Source organism: Curcuma longa, chromosome 21 (genome assembly GCF_044706935.1).
Source record: "Curcuma longa cultivar G26 ecotype Majalengka, Jawa Barat chromosome 21, ITB_CL_G26_1.1, whole genome shotgun sequence".
Lineage (NCBI taxonomy): Eukaryota > Viridiplantae > Streptophyta > Magnoliopsida > Zingiberales > Zingiberaceae > Curcuma > Curcuma longa.
This window is the reverse complement of record NC_133881.1, coordinates 7,606,259-7,619,728: the sequence shown is the minus strand read 5'-3', so window position 1 is coordinate 7,619,728 and position 13,470 is coordinate 7,606,259. Positions and strand designations below refer to the sequence as shown.

The following is a 13,470-nucleotide window of genomic DNA, read 5'->3' as shown; positions in this document are numbered from 1 at the left end:
GGGAGATTGTTGAATTTAATCTCTTAAAGTGGGCTTAATTGTAATTTGTATATGCGAATACGAACCGAACTCATTTAAGTGATCTAACTAAGGTTTATCGGGTTTCAAATTATTGGATGTGGATTAAATATATAGAATCCGTTAGTCCATTCTGGTATTATTGGATATAGATTAAATATGTTGAATCCGTTAATCTGTTCCGGTATTATCAGATAGAGATTAAATATATAGAATGTCAATCTGTTCCGTTATTATCTATAGGCTGATAACGGATTGAATTGCTATATATAGGGTTTGGTCCCTGAGGGTTTAGGACAATTGACATCTCGCCTTCGTTTCCCATTGACAAAGGAGTTACAGCGTCGTCATCCTAATTCCCTTGGAAGATCAGTCTCTTGCTTCCGCTTCATCTTCTTCCACAGGGATCGAGCAGTTGACATTGCAGGACAAAGACAATGGCTCTTCAATTAGATTCTTTGCCGTTATTTTCGTAAATAATATATTAAATCATGTTTCGTTGAAACTATATCCTTGTTTATTTGTATTTCTAATTATTGAAATTCTTATTCAGTTTATAGAACTTATACGGTTTAGGATTCACAAATTCTTTCATTTTCCTCCAATCCAAGCTTTCCACCGCCCCTTCCCTCCAATACAAGGCTTCCACTACCTTCTATCACCTAGCTGTAATCCTCGATGCCCCCTCTTTCAATTGCAAGATTCGACTACATTAGCCTCATTCCCTCTTTTGTAAGAGCCCAAGCAACCCTCTTCCTCCTCTTGTAGCAGCTATCAACCACCACCATGCCTCCCTTATCCACGAACAATGAGCACCCCTCCCCACTCTTCCTATATATATATATATATATATATATATATATATATATATATATCATAACCAACTTTTCCTCTTCCCAAAAAGCTTGAGCAACTAGCAAACCCATAATTTAAAATCTCGAGTCGTTTTGTCTGATACAAGCGAAGCATCTCGTTCCGCTCATGAACCAATACCGGCACAAGCACGCCTCCAGTGCTGGCACATCTCATTGCATCCCAACGCATTGCATGGGCTTGAAGACGAGTCCGGACGCGTCGTGTGGCCTAGCGACGCATTCGGACTCGTTATTCAAGCCCGCGGTCAGTGGCAGCATGGAGGGGTAAAATTTTTAACTTAGGTTTAATTAAATAATTTAAGTTAATAATTTTAATCAACTCCTAACTATATTGGGATAATTTAAATAGGCATAATTAAAGCATAATAAAATTATCTCATTAATTTGATATTATATATATTTATTTTAAAAATTATTTATTATTTATTATATTTTATATTTTTAAATATTTAGATTAAATTTTTATTTTTATTTAATATATTTTATATTTAAAAAATACTGAAATTATATCGGCACGATACGATACGGTATCGAAAATGTATCGTTTTGACCCAGGACCGAAACCTCGACATAGCTCAAGATTTTAAACCATGGTTGCAACCAACAATCCTACTCTTGTGATGAGGCAAGACACTCTTGCCCCTGCACTTGTGCATGCATAATCAATCAGAGAAGGGTTGCATTGAATGATTTATAATCAATCAGAGAAAAGTACAAAATTATGCTTCATTATTTGAGTTCCTTTCCTTATACAAATATCTTTCATGTCAAGAAGGAAGTTCCCTAAATCCTTCACATATACGCATTAGCAAGTTAATATGGTGGGTTCTGAGCACCATCAAAGTCATCTCTAATTACGAAGAGCTCCAAACTAAGCAATAAGAAATTAACACTTAGCTCAACAATCTTTGTTAATATATACACTAAATTAACATTCTCATGCTGTTGCTTATTTGCTCCTGTTGCCCCTATAGCTTATCATGTGTGTTCTCGACCTTGGCAGCCATAATCTTATCCCTCTTGTTCATCTTTCCCCCGAGATGAAACCATGCTCTTGTTGGTCCGCATCTTGCTCTCAGAGGCAACTTCATCCTGAGCTTCGATCAACTGCACATCTCTAATCAGTGATCACACTCTTGCTTTTCTTTCCTTGTGTCACTGTCACTACTCACCAAAGTGATCTTGTAGAACAGCCACCAGCATAGTGTAGGTGCCTGAATTGTGGCAACCAGAGTGGCCTGAGCATGAACTATTCTGATACCAGTTATGTGGATATTATTTCCAAAGGCCCACGTGACTGCTTTAGGATGATTGGTGCCAAGTCAATTTTCCCCAATTCTCAAGCTGTATGATTCGATCCTTCCTATATGCTATGGTTAGATAAAAGTCTTAAAAGTACAATCAAGAAAATTTTTATTGGTCAAGCATATGGGTGCTTGCTACAAGATTACAATGAAAAATAAACAAAAAAGACACCTATCAGATGTGAGGACGGATCCCTCCTAGCACATCATATGCCTTATGCATGACTGATCCCTCCAAGTGAGCATGTATGCTCTGCACTCAGATTCTATGATTGCATACATGAACCTGTGCCAATATAGTAGGCAAGATGGCTAGAGCAACATATATGGAGTTCATCTAATAACCCAAAATGAGTCCCTTTGCTATGTCAAGACTTGTTAAAGCAGAGAATACATGCTCAAACAACATATTTGGTGTTTACCTAAATAATGGAAAATGAGGCACTTTGTCATGTCAGGTTTAGTTCAATGACTTGAGTGATATGGTCAAGAACCAAAGACTTGTCCAAGACACTGTGCATGTGCAGACCAAATCCCTTATCATTCTAAAGCATCCTTTCATGCACAAGGAGGTGACAGATCAAGGTTGCAGAATAAAGGTAAAATATTTATAAAATGTTGAAATAATTACAAAATGCACGCTTAGAGCGGTCACATGGACTTGATATGACTCACATCCAACAAAATCAATGATCCTCTAATAGAGTGGCTTCGCAATGGGGTGTTTGTGCATTCTAGTCGCATCAAATGGACTTGAATGGGTGACTAGAGGTGATAAATTAGGCATCTACCTTATTGGGGATTACTCTACCAAACATTTCTCAATTGTGTGGAGTCCAACAAGTGGTGTCTCAACTCCAACAATTTCCAAAACAATGGCTTGAACTGAGAACAAATATAGCACAGAAGCAGTGTCAAATAGTCCTGAAGGGCATTACTTAGAAAAAATTGTTTTCAAATACTCAAAGGAAAAAAGACAAGCAAGGTTTGTTTTCCCATCATGGTTATTATCATTACTATTCTCACCTGCAGTAAACAGGGTGAATGTTCCAAAAGGGTGAGTTCAGGAAAACCACATTAGAGATGATGATATCTGTAGAATGCATAAGCTCCAAAAGGTTTGGTCTAGTAAAATGCAAGTTCCTCCGTCTCCACATATTCCACCACAAATCACCTTGGCCATCAATTGTCCCATTCTCACCTGTTGAAATTACAGTTAGGTGGAAAACCAATAGCTGTGTATGTAAATTAATGGAAAGTTAAGGAGTGCATAATGAGAATAGAAAAAAACCATGAAAGAACTATAGATTTGACTAATGAGGTTGAGGAGGCTAAAATACTAAAGGTATGTATGAAGGCTTGACCATGGAATCTGAGTGATGAGATAGACGAGACAAAATACTAGAATGAAGGCATGATGAAAAAAAAAAAACATCTTAGGGAAACTATATAATTGATGGCAATAAAAAGACAACAGGCACTTCAAATCCCCTAATGGTCTTCCTTAGGCATGAAAATCCTCAAATATTTTCCAGAGTACTTGGAACTTGTATTCCATACAAAGTTGTGTATGAACCAGAATTGCATTACTTGAATTTGCGAAATAGTTATGAGATCTTCAATTTGGTAAGTAACACAAATAAGATTTTTTTTCCCTAAAAAACATGCAAGATTCATCTTAGTAAAAATTTTGTTAAGCTAACCCAAGTAGCTTGTGACAAAGAGGTAACGGGTTTGAGTCTTGAAAACAACATCTTACAAAGCAGGGTAAAACTGCGTACAATAAACTCTTCCCTGAGACCCCACATTGGTAGGAGCTTTGTGCATCGGGCTACCCTTTTTTTAACCCAGGCAGCTTGTTAAGCTGTAAACAAAACCAACAAGGTTTTGTACAAGAGATCATGTATGCAAAAACTTGTTATTGCTTGGTACACTTCAAAAATTAAATAGAAAATGAATCAAGAATTACAGAAATGAGGAGATATGTATATACATTGGTGTGATGGTGATGCGAATTGCCCTGCTCGAACCTAAGGTGTTTGCAAGGCTTTCTTGATGTTTCTTTAGAGCTTCATCATTGGGTTCTACTCTTTCTCTATGATTTGGCAAAGAGTCTGTGGCATCATACTTGTAGAATTCGGGGAAAGAAATTATTGTATTGCTTCTCAATGACATACTCATTACATAGAACTAACTCACTACATGAAATACCTAATAAACTACAATACCTTTAGTACTCACCCATAAGTCAAGGCACGATACTATTTAGTTACAGCTTGTAAAATACATTAGACATAACATAATCTAGACATAACAAGGAAACAAGACATCCTACTCACATGCAAGCAAAACAAAACTTAAGAAATTAATTTCTTAAGTGGAGCACATGATCACTTCAAGCATAGATCAACAGCTAATAATATCAAAGATGGATAAAGTGAGAAGGGATGAAGAGAAATCTCTAGAACCAATATGTCAAGTAGGCTTCTTCCTAAAGTTGTGATGACATTAGGGTTTTAGATGAAAGAGGCATAACACAACCAATACTAAAATCTCACCCTAATCCCCATAAAGTAGTATGGTAGACTAAACTTCCCTCTTGGTTGCACAAATATGTTTGATCTCTACTAAGATGAACCCTTACACTAATAAAATTCATTATGACATACTCCTATAAGAGTTGCCCATATCATTCTTGGTAGACTCTTGCTTTACGGTCTCTCTATAAGCCAGCATGGGAGAGAAAACACTTATATTTTTAAATACAATGACAAAACATCAAGTTGTATGACAAAACCTAACCAGTCGAACCAAAATTTGCCAGCTCAATCTTCAAGACAGCCCCCTCATCTCTTCCCATAGTCTTAATTTGAAAAAGAAGGAAAGGACTTAGGAATGATAATAGCCTTAGTTGCTCAACACCTTGAGGTTGGCCCCACCACCTTAAGAAGGTTCTTAGATGAGTATCAAGGAGTTACCTAACGAACTAACACCTTGACATATAATTATAATTCACCTTTACCTAGATCACAATTGCCAATTGCCAAGTATACTGCATGAATCCTATAGAATGCGTTAAACTAAATAGGAAAGCATGAGCCCTTATGTAGTCCCTACATTACTCGCACTAAAAAAACATGACTCTTGGAAAATAGGCATTCGATAGCCATGCCATTAACAAAATCTTTGTTAAGTATAGGCTTCCTTTTGAATTTGACAACATACCGGACTTGATGGCCAGCGCCAAATGGTTCTCTAAGATTGACCTACATAGTGGGTATCATCATATTCAAATTAGGAAAGGATATAAGTAGAAGACCACCTTTAAAAAACAAGATCAACTATATGAATGTTCAATTTTTCCCTTTAAACTTGCAAATGCCCAACAACATCATGTAGTTAATTTTTCCCTTTAAACTTTCATACGCCCCAAGCACATTCATGAGGGTAATGAATAAAGTTCTAAAATCCTACATAGGGAAGTTTTTAGTAATCTACTTTACTGATGTTTTGATTAATAACAACAAGCACAACACCCACCTACGACACATCCTGTTGGTTCTCGAGACCCTTCAAACTGAATAATTAATTCTCAACCTAAAGAACTGTTTCCTATAAACCAAGTCATCTTACTCGGGTTTATTGTTTCTGAAAAAGGCATTTTGATAGATCTCAACAAAATTAAGGTAATGAAAGATTGTCCTGAAACCCACAGCCTATACGAAGTTTAAAGCTTCTACGAATGTAACCTCCTACAGGCGCTTCATCAAGAACTTTAGTATCATTGCAGCTCCCATTGTGAATTTCCATAAGAAATAAGATCTTTATTGTACTAAATCTGCCATTTTAGGATGAAGAAACATAATCATATCACAATATCGCATGTGCAGAACAACTAAGGCAACCAAGAAAAACATGAGCCTATACACACGCTTATAAACCCTCAAGTGTCACACACACTTACAATTCCTCAAGAACATAGAAAGTGTTTAGCATGGATTTCATTCAAGGACTCCCCTAACCAATCGAAGTCATGATTGCATCTTAATTGCTGTGAATAGGTTCTCTAAAATTGCTCATTTCATCTCATGCAATAAAGCAAATGATGCAACTTATATCAAAGTTGTTCTATAAAGAGGTTGTTAAATTAGATGTGTTACCCACATCAATAGTGTTAGATAGAGATGTTATGTTTGTTAGTTATTGTGCCCTTTAAAGATTATTTGGAACACAACTCAAATTCGCATTTGTATGACACCCTAGATTGATGGTCAAACTCAAATTATTAATGGTAGTTTATAAATCCTACTTAGATGCCTAGTCGGAGAAAAACTCAAGGATATGTGATTTTCTCTTACCCATTGTCAAGTTTGTTTATAATAGTTCCATAAATCATTTAGGGTCATCTATAGATCTATACTTCATCATCTTGTTAATTTTATTTCATTATTTGTCATTTCCTTACCTACCACCTTTCTAAGCCAACTAAGGACTTTTGTTAAGTGTATCCGAAAGATACATGTTCATGGTAGGAGAAAACATGCATGGAGTAGTGAACACTATAAAATTCACATCATAATCAAAAGGAATACAATATAAGGGAATATGTTGTTAATTGCATTTGTCCTAAGTGATTCCCTAACAACAGCCATATAAAACTTCATGCTCGATCCATGGGCCCATTCCCTATTGTGAGGAAAATAGTTTCTAATGCTTACATTGTTGATTTACCACTTAAAGCAAACATTAGTCCATTTTTCAGTTTAGAGGATCTAATATCTTATTGAGGAGCATTCAAGTCCCTTTCTTTGTGGGTTGATTTGCCCATGCGTAGTACTCTAACTACTTTGGTGCCAACTCTTGGTCATCCCATATTACTAAGAAAGTGATTGATATTCAAACAGTCAATAAAAGATATTTAGTTTAGTCCACTAAAAAGGATTCATAGATATAGAAGATGAATGAATCATTACAACACATAGCACTCAGATTTATTTGTTAAGATTCAACAAAAGTAACTAGAACCATCTTCTAGAGAGGCACACTTAATCACACACTTCGCACTTATGTGGGGTGTGGAAGACTTGACGAAACATACTTCTAGCTTATTGGATAAAGTTGAGTTCTTCTTATTGGGGAAGAATAACATAGTTAGTATTTTTTTTAATTAATCATTAGAGATTTTTAGGATTTTTAATGTCATTAGGAGTTTCATTTATTTTATTTTTAAAAGAGTTGCTTGGAGTTGTTAGGGTTTCAGATAGCTCGGTCATGTTTTTTCAAAGATCCGATTATAATCTTGATTGATATAGGGGGTTAGAATCCCTGGTACAGAATTATGTTTCAATTTAACAAAATTTTCCCTCTTTGTTCATCAAGAGTTTGTATTTTAGCAACACAATTTGTTCGTTATGCATCAAATTCATAGAATGGTAATCCAAAATTGTGGTAGGAGTTCATAAGACTTTTGTGTCAAAAGTTGGTTCACCTCACAGGTTACATGGTAGAACCCATTTCTCATATGTTGTGTGGGTATATGCGGAAATATGCATCCCAATATTTCAGTTAAGGAGAAACCTGAACCTAAGGTGTTTCCAAGGTTTCTTAGTGTCTCTTTGGAACTAAGCCATTTTCACCTTGCACAAGGAGTTCTTCTGGAGAAAGGGAAAAAAGAAGACCAGTTCTAGGCATCTCTTTGTCACTTAGCAAGGAGCTTGTGGTATTGTATTTTACTTTCATTCTCTTGGTTTCTAACCTTATTGGGATATGTGTTTTGGTGTTTGGGCCTCATTCTAGCATTGTTATTGAAGAAGTTAGCTTGTACTTTTCTGAACTGTTGAATAATCAATTATTCTCGTCTATAGTTGTAATTGCGATATAGTAGTGAACCATGTAAATCTTGTATTTGCTGGTACGATTTTGATCTTTGTCTATTTTCTTCTTAATTTGCACAAGGTGACTGTTTCATGAGAAAGATTATACTAATGGGGGTTTTTTTTCTAAACACAAATTAGCCAGCTTTAAGTCTTTGGTGCAGAACATGACAAACAAAAATTCTTTAAAATTTCTACAAACCAATCAAAGTCATTTTGTTGGTATCTCCTGATATACTGGTTTGCAGTGTAATGAAAGTAGCAATCAATAATAGCAGATACAGAATAAGCTAAACCTATTCTGTAAGTAAATATGCCAACCACCACAGTGGTAATAAATATCAAAATCACTTCTGCAAAAGCACACCTGTTATTATCACATCCTGAAGCTTATTGCCATGAATGAAACTCATATATCTCCCACCTGATAGTTCTCTTCCTCTTCCATATGATGGTAAAGGATCAATCAGTGGCCAACTTGATGTATCCTGCAAAATGGCACATTCAGGATGGCAGAAGGGGATGCAAACAATCCCATCCAACCATTACCGAGTCAACGACCAAACCACACACTAAAAATATGATTAATAGAAATGAAAAATAAAGAATCATGATGATTGCTACTCCAGAATCAAATAATTGTCCTTTGAACAAATAAAATTGTTAGGTAAAAAAAGGGAGATAAGAATGTAACTCGTGTGGCCCTGATGACGGCACCCTGGGCGAGGAAGAGCGTCAAGTGGCTGGTGAGGTTGAAAGCCCCGGTCAGCCAAACACCGGGAGGGACGTAAAGAAGGGTTCCACCCGGTGCATTCCTTTGCTCAATCCGGGCGACCGCGCTCACGAAAGCCGCTGTGTTGAGAGTGTGCCCATCTCCAACCCCTCCAAAGTCTGTAATCGACACCACCTCACCCCGTTTCTTCATCGGCACGATCCCAGAGCACGTTTCATCCCCTTCCGCCGCCAAAAAGGAGACACCTTGTAACAGCGCTAGTAGGATAGCCAACAGCAGGCGGACCATCAGCGCCCTCCCCGCCATTTTGTGCGAGCGAAGAGATTCTCAAATCTAAGAGGAAAGAGAAAAGAAAACGGTATTTTTATCCCTTTCTTCGAATTCGATTTGCACAAAGAAACTACAAAATAAACTCGGACATGCTTCTGAAACCACAAAACCAGCTCTGAACGGAAGAACCTAACAAGATCCAACATCGGAAAAATCTAGAGTAATATAGATCCAGCAACCTGCGAAACTCTCTGTAATAAAACATCTTGCCATTGTTTTTAGATTCATTAATGGATCTTTTACGAGGAGACTGGGGACAAGGAAGAAGAATCCAAAAAGCACGAAGTGGAGAACCAATCCAATTCCAAACGCAAAGAAGAAAAAGAAGAGAGAAAAAATTCCAAAGCGAGAATCGCAGAAGACGTACCACCTTGACCTCCTCCGGAATTAAAGAAGTGGCAGAAAGAAGGGCTTTGTCGGAGAGCGCGTGTCTCGAGCTCGCAGCGCTTTCTCCGGAGTGGCTCCTTATCGGCCTCTTGCAGCTCCACTGGAACTAGAAATCGTACTAAAGAAAAAGGAAGACGACCGACAGCGGAATGGGGGCTTCGATCCCTGTCGTCAAGTGTTGGTGCGCTCGTAACGGCGGCTGGCTGTTTCTGCGGGAAATGGAAACCGCGTCAGTTTTGTTTCGCGAGTTTTGATGCACGACACACTGCTTGTGCTGCGTCGGTCTATTAAATGAAAATGCTCCATTGTTTATTATTTTATTACTCAATATTTTTATAATATTAGTTTGATGAAGATTTGTTTAAATATTTCTCACGATAATGGCTTATTTCTATTTATAAAAGTTTTTATTTGATACGATTTCTCAATTTATCGTACCAACACGATTTCTCAATTTATGCGTCAGTCTATCTGACATGTTTGAAATTTTTACTATAATTGTTTGATGAAGTATATGGCATTAGATAAATCAACTATTCATCACTCAATATGATAAATTAAAAGCATCTACGATGGATGCTCTAACAAAGTGTTATAACATCCCATTAATATTAAACATAATTGTAGAAGGGTGTAGGTTCAATTAAAAATGAGATGGACCATGTGTATTTTTTATTTTTAAATTACATTTATTAAAATAGTAAATTTTAACGGCTATTTTAAAATTAAGTAAAATTTTATTAACAATTAATTTTAACTTTTATTAAAAAGTTATAAATTTTAAAATTAAAAATTGAATAAAATGATTAATTTTTAACGGCTATTTTTTAACGGTTAATTTAAAATTTTTAATATTATTTTTTTAAAATAGTAAAATTATTATTTTAAAAGTAAGATTATTATTAAAAATAATAATAATTTTAATATTTTAAAATATTTTTAAAATGTATCTATTTAATATGATATAATTTTAAGATGATTGAGTGGACAGTGAAACTCATAAATAATGAATGTTAATATTAAAAGGAATATGGGTAAAACAAATATATTGTTATAACGAGTATGTGGTAGTTGATCTCATATTTTTTAATGAGGTGGAGGGTATTATAATAAGAGTAGGTTGTGGATGCTCTAAGTAAGCTTCTAGGTATAGTCTCATCAAATTTTATCAATGAAACTGTGTGTTGTTTATTGTGTTCAAGAGGACAGCTAGGGTCCCCTTTCGTGTATAAGGACAACTAGATAGATAAGAAAGAATCTTAATGGATAACAAAGCAAATCTTAATGGATTACACACTTTGTATGATGATTTAGAAATGATTATTAGGAGATGAACTATATATACAAGGTGATGATAAGAGAATCCAACTATTTACAACAAGTTGCTTAGGACCACAGCGACAAAATACTTACAAATGGTCCATATTATAGTATACATATATAGTTTTATGTACTATGTAACATGCCATGTAGGAAGGACCACACCATAATTAGACATGCATGGTTTGAGCTGAGAGGACCACTGCCAACACTTCCATTGGATTTATCTGCAGGGGCGAAAGGTGTAGTATTGGTACACAAGTTAAAAGTGTTCATGAACTTGTATCAAAGATTGGGTAATCTTAAACTTAATCAAAGACTCAATTATTAGAGGGCAATAAAAATATGAATTTCTCAAATTATGCACCCAAATTTTACATATTTTTTTACAGAATCACTTTGAAAATTTTCAAAAGTTACACCTTCCCTAACTTTATTCTTAATTTCATGATTTTTTTCCCCTTTGAGTAAAGGAACCATTATTTTTTTAAAAAAAACAATACATATGCAAGAATCATTTTAAATTTATAATAAATTAGTTTAGGTTATCAAATAGTTCCAACTATGAATTGTTTTTAGTATATTTATTTTTTAAATAATTTTAGTTTCATTCTTTATATATATATATATATATATATATATTGGGAGTATTTTTAATAAAATATATAGCTAGATCAAGTACTTTTAACTCGAAATTATTATTTTCCATTCAAAATGACTTGAGATTCCCAAAAATATTATGATATAAGTCGTTTTTATATCAAATTTAACAATTTTAGATCATCGAGTAGTATTTTTATGAAATAAGTTTTTTTAAATCAAATTTAAAACTACTTTATGAAAATTTTAAATGATTTTTCCAATTCAAAATGATTCGAATATTACTTTGGAACTTTTCCTGTGATATAAGTTTTTAATTGACATAAGTTTCTTTGAACAGAGATATGAAAATCAAGTAGTTGGGCCAAAATTTTTCAATGGATTATTTTAACTAAAAATAGTTCTTCTAATTCAAAATATTCTTTCTCCATTAAAAAAATTCGAAATGACTATAATATTTTGCTTGAACTATCATCATAATTTTTATTGATGAGTTATTTGACTAATCAGTTCAAATTGGTGTTGATAATAATAATAATAATAATCTTTGACGAATTCAACCCCTTGTCAATGTAAATATATATTCTTATGTTAAATTTTTATAAAATTCATATAAACATGTTCTTGTGTCTGATATAATCACACGTTGAACTTATATCAACTTGAACTAGGATTGTGCCTGACACAACCGTAGACTAGGAACTATTGGACCAGTCCAACACACATAACAAGTTAGATGGTGTAGGTCCTCAAGGATGTCCGCATCTCTATAATGGTATGATATTGTCCATTTTGGACTTAAACTCTCATGACTTTGTTCTTGAGCTCTCCCCAAAAGGCCTCATACCAATAGAGATATCTTCGATCATTTTAAACTCATGATCTTTTCCATATGCTTTAGATGTGGAACTATGTTTGTGTTGGGATGTATACTAGAATCCTAGCTATGTAAATAAACATTCTGAAATAAGAATCACATTTGGTCAATATTTTGCAGTGTCCATTTAATCTATACTGTAGATTAACATGGTGTGCGGAGGCACACACAGAAGACCATGTTATCAGTCCCTTATAGATTATAAACAGTGTTCACAACCAAGATGGATTGGACAAACCATCGGAGTGGTTGTAGTGTAATTTGGTCTTAGTCTGTCTTGACTATAGAATTACACTAGTACACTTAGTGTGTATTGAGCAGAACCATCTGAGGATTGTTCAATTTATACTGACTATATAATCGAACTAAACCTCTGTTACTATAGATGTACATGCTCTTAATCCCGATATAATAACAAACACGTGTGCTTAATATGTACTTCTTTAATTCATCAAAGGGTGAGGTCTAGATCGATAGATCAAAAGGCCCGATGAGTTGGGAAGTAGTATTATGTACATGGTGTGTTGTTGATTATAGAAGGAATCTGTGTCCTATAATCTAGGTTGATGATGTCCCCTTGAGGAGCTCATAAGGATTATCATGTAAACCCTGCAGGTGGACCTTGTCCGCATGATAATAAGGTTGAGTGGTACTACTCTTGGATCAGATGTCGATTAAATACGAGTTGTCAGTAACTCATTTTAATTGACGGACATACGATATCTTAAACACAGGGAGATTAATGTACTGATAGTAAGAAGGAGCCCATATTGTAATATGAGATTGGTGCGGTAGTTCGATAATAACTCTTTAGTGGTATGAGTTATTATTGATGAACTAAGGTTGTGTGTTCGGGGCGAACATGGGAAGCCTTAGCTCATCGGAAGGTCAAAATCAATTCCTCCTCTAGGTCCCTGTTGTAGCCTCTGGGATCCTCAAGTCCACCTTGGAAGAATTCGTGAAGAAATCAGGCATTCGAACCCATGCTAAGTGATGTAATCGATCAGCTGATCGATTACCCAGTCCCATGGGGGACCAGCATGGTAATCGATCAGCTGATCGATTACCATCTGGTAATCGATCAGGTGATCGATTACCAGTGTTAATGAAAAATCATTAGCGATTTTTAATCGATTCGTTGATCGATTAAGGC

General features: G+C 35.2%; 1 protein-coding gene across 2 annotated transcripts; it reads right to left on the bottom strand.

Moving 5' to 3' along the window:
* Positions 1-3,188: 3,188 nt before the first annotated feature.
* LOC141815616 (putative polygalacturonase) lies at positions 3,189-9,682 on the bottom strand. Of its 2 annotated transcripts, none has more exons than XM_074703566.1 (4): positions 9,501-9,682; positions 8,765-9,136; positions 8,438-8,558; positions 3,189-3,398 (listed from the first exon to the last, which is right to left on the bottom strand). In XM_074703566.1, exons 2-4 carry the CDS (start codon positions 9,107-9,109, stop codon positions 3,220-3,222), a joined length of 645 nt encoding a protein of 214 aa, XP_074559667.1. In that variant the 5' UTR covers positions 9,110-9,136; positions 9,501-9,682; the 3' UTR covers positions 3,189-3,219. The 2 variants fall into 2 exon arrangements, with proteins under 2 accessions (XP_074559667.1, XP_074559668.1); XM_074703567.1 differs by having other exon boundaries at positions 9,504-9,682.
* Between the last annotated feature and the right edge of the window lie 3,788 nt (positions 9,683-13,470).

What these genes read in the sequence shown, in the direction of transcription:
- LOC141815616 (XM_074703566.1), bottom strand. Translation starts at nt 9,109, where the DNA reads ATGGCGGGGAGGGCGCTGATGGTCCGCCTGCTGTTGGCTATCCTACTA. An exon ending in CCGTCATCAGGGCCACACGA is followed by an intron (nt 8,559 to 8,764) that starts GTTACATTCTTA and finishes GCCATTTTGCAG; the next exon opens with GATACATCAAGTTGGCCACT. An exon ending in TCAGGATGTGATAATAACAG is followed by an intron (nt 3,399 to 8,437) that starts GTGTGCTTTTGC and finishes TAATTTCAACAG; the next exon opens with GTGAGAATGGGACAATTGAT.